At 35.9% G+C, this 3,107-nt stretch overlaps 1 protein-coding gene across 1 annotated transcript; it reads right to left on the reverse strand.

Annotated features, from left to right (window-relative positions):
• Window positions 1-372: 372 nt before the first annotated feature.
• On the reverse strand, window positions 373-2,505 carry LOC120181946 (uncharacterized protein ycf20). The gene is given in 3 exon segments (XM_039186971.1): window positions 373-729; window positions 732-1,147; window positions 2,369-2,505. Coding segments are annotated over 2 exon segments (444 nt in total). The 5' UTR covers window positions 1,084-1,147; window positions 2,369-2,505; the 3' UTR covers window positions 373-637.
• Between the last annotated feature and the right edge of the window lie 602 nt (window positions 2,506-3,107).

A 3,107-nucleotide genomic window follows, 5' to 3' on the forward strand; every position in this document is an offset into this window, starting at 1 on the left:
AGGTCAAACCCTTTTAGTAGTCCCTATACTAAGTGAAAGATGTGGACTTAGTCCCTATATTTCTAATTTAGTCATTTTGAGTCCTTGTGCTCTTCAAATTTTGAAATTTCAATCCCGACTCAAACAATAATTGTTAAATATACTAGGTCAAATTCTACTCTTAGTTCTTGTAATGCATGTTGAGTCAAATTCGACCTTAAATGGAACAGAAAGCTACCATGATTGAAACAAAAGAAACCTCAAGGAACCAAGTCTTGAGCACTTTGTGCCTCTAATGAATAGCACACATCTTTATATATGCTTCATATTTGACAGATTCAAGAAGAGTACACAAGTCAGCAACTGCAAGACTACTACTGCAGTCTCACCAGGTAAGTCCCGGAACAGCGAAAAAACCGCATTCAATTCAGTACAATATTTACCGGAAGAGACCTATGTCTGAAATCACGAAGTTACTAGCTTCACAGCATAACAATTAGGTTAATATAATACATCAAATCATTTTGTCTGAGCTTCAACGACGTGTAAGAGAAGAATAGACTGAAACATATCTCGTAATGGGAGAGATTCGAGAGGTATATAAACTTGATACTAAGAATTAAAGTCAACCACAAGGATCGTGATAAAATGGGTATAATCAACTGGCAAGCTTAAAAGCATCAATGAAAAGTCCATAAGTGAAACCCATCTTGAAATTGTTAAGAAGAGCAATGGGGAAGGTTACCTTGGACGGCTGTAATAAAACCTTGTCACATACTCTGTCAGTAGCACACATACAACAGCTGCAATCACATCATTTACTCCTAAAGCTCCAAAGGACAGAGAGATTGTTTGTGCAACGTAAAAACCTCCCAACAGGGAGATTCCACCAAAAAGTGCCCTTCGAGAGGGACTTCGAAAGTAATTCCTGGAAATGTCTGGCACAAGCCTTATGATGTCAACCAGTCTTCGAGGACCTCCATTCTCTTGCACGGCTCGGATTTTAAGAAGCCCTGGTGATGATCGAGTAGTAAAAGACTTTTTACGTGAAAGTCTTGTTTGAGGAGTCAAACCGAATTTGAAGCTTGCATAAATCAAACTCATAAGTGTCGTTTATAGTTTTTTTTTCCGTCAAAACTGTTCAAATGGGCCGGACAGGATGCCTCTCCTGGAACACAGGTAGACGATAAGGTTGGAGGTGAACCCGTGGATGGTGGAAAATAAAATCGTGAACAAAACTACCAAAACAAAGGGAAATTGTGCGAGTGCACATGTTTGTTTTGGTATAATAATGACACACAATAAAGTTTTTCTTTATTTTCAACAGAAACAGCCAGAGAGTGAATGAACTGCAAGCATCCAAGATATGTCGTGGCTCAGTCGAAAAATCTATGGCATTTCAAATGCAAATTGTGTTAACATTATGAGCAGCCAATTTCTACCTCTAGGCCAAAAAGAAACGCCATTGTTATCCTTCACCTATATGCTCACATGATCCAGCTAACTCGTTTTCTCCTATTCATCTCAAACTTCATAAGTAAACAAAAACTCGTTCAACTACAGGATACTCTCTGTCTACATTCAACATTGACAAAATTCACACCCAAAAAAAAACATTGACAAAATTCAATTAATTACTTCAACAAATAATAAACAAAAGATATCAAGGACAAAACCCAAATCCCAAATCCCAACTAAACCATACCGATGTTAAGAAAAACGGACAAGATAAACCAGCAGAACGGTTCTATTAAGAATCGAAGGTGTTTTGAGTATTTGTATTAATTATTTACCATAATTAACATTAAAAATTAAACATTTAGACTGCCTTTACAATCGAATCAGCCAATTAACTCGGTAATCACAGTTTCCACCATTGATATTCGACCTGGCATTTTAACACTGCACTCTACTATCCAAATTGAGCTAATTTCGAATCTGTGCTTAAGATGAAAAACCTATTCTTGAATGCCAAAATTGGGTCATACAGCAGCTTATGACGACCTTTGCTCAGACAAACATTCCAGCAATAACAAACAATAAAAAGAACAAATCCAAAATCCCCATTTCCACAAATTTGGTAATTGTATGCACCCAACTTAGATTGTGTGAAAGAAAATGCAAAGTTTAAGGTCGTCATATGATTGGCCCTTTGTCACCCAATCAGTTCAAAACCTCAAAAGCAACCACAACCCATCACCTAAAAAGCCATCAAAAATCACAAAACAAAAGCAACATTCAACAAAAACTCATAAAAAATCCACCTTGAAACAGAGCATTCCCAGATCCAAAATTGTTCATTTCCACGAATAGAAAAAAAACCCAGTTTAGAAATTCAACCATCGACCCTAAAACACTACAAAAACTATATTGAGAGAGAGATACAAACCTGGCAAGAGATAAACAGATAGAGATAGAGCACCACAGAAGAAGAAGAAGTTCGTTGGAGCAGTGATAGACAGCTCTTCCCAAGGCAGACCTGTCTCTCTCTGTTTCTGTGCGCTCTTTCTTTTTGAGTCTATCTTTTGTATAAGTTTTGTTTTTACTTAAATTTATTTAAAGGGGAATGGAGAGGCTTTTTGAGCGTTTGAGCGTTTTGTATAAGCTAGAATTTATTATTCAAAATTTGTGTACTCTTCATTAGAAGCACAAATTGCTCAAGACTTGTGTACTCTTCTTGAATCTGTTAAATATGAAGCATATATAAAGATGTGTGCTATTCATTAGAGGCACAAAGTGCTTAAGACTTGGTTCCTTGAGGTTTCTTTTGTTTCAATCATGGTAGCTTTCTGTTCCATTTAAGGTCGAATTTGACTCAACATGCATTACAAGAACTAAGAGTAGAATTTGACTTAGTATATTTAACAATTATTGTTTGAGTCGGGATTGAAATTTCAAAATTTGAAGAGCACAAGGACTCAAAATGACTAAATTAGAAATATAGGGACTAAGTCCACATCTTTCACTTAGTATAGGGACTACTAAAAGGGTTTGACCTTATCTAAGGCTTTGATCGTTTTCGTTTTGGTCCTGTCTTCGATTATCATAATGAACGTATCTTTTTTGTTTTTGTTTTACATTAACTCTAAATGATATTTAAATAAACGTTTCTTTTCTTTTCTCAAATT

This window comes from Hibiscus syriacus, unplaced genomic scaffold, assembly GCF_006381635.1.
Source record: "Hibiscus syriacus cultivar Baekdansim isolate YM2019G1 unplaced genomic scaffold, ASM638163v2 tig00112611_pilon, whole genome shotgun sequence".
In the NCBI taxonomy this organism is placed as follows: Eukaryota; Viridiplantae; Streptophyta; class Magnoliopsida; order Malvales; family Malvaceae; genus Hibiscus; species Hibiscus syriacus.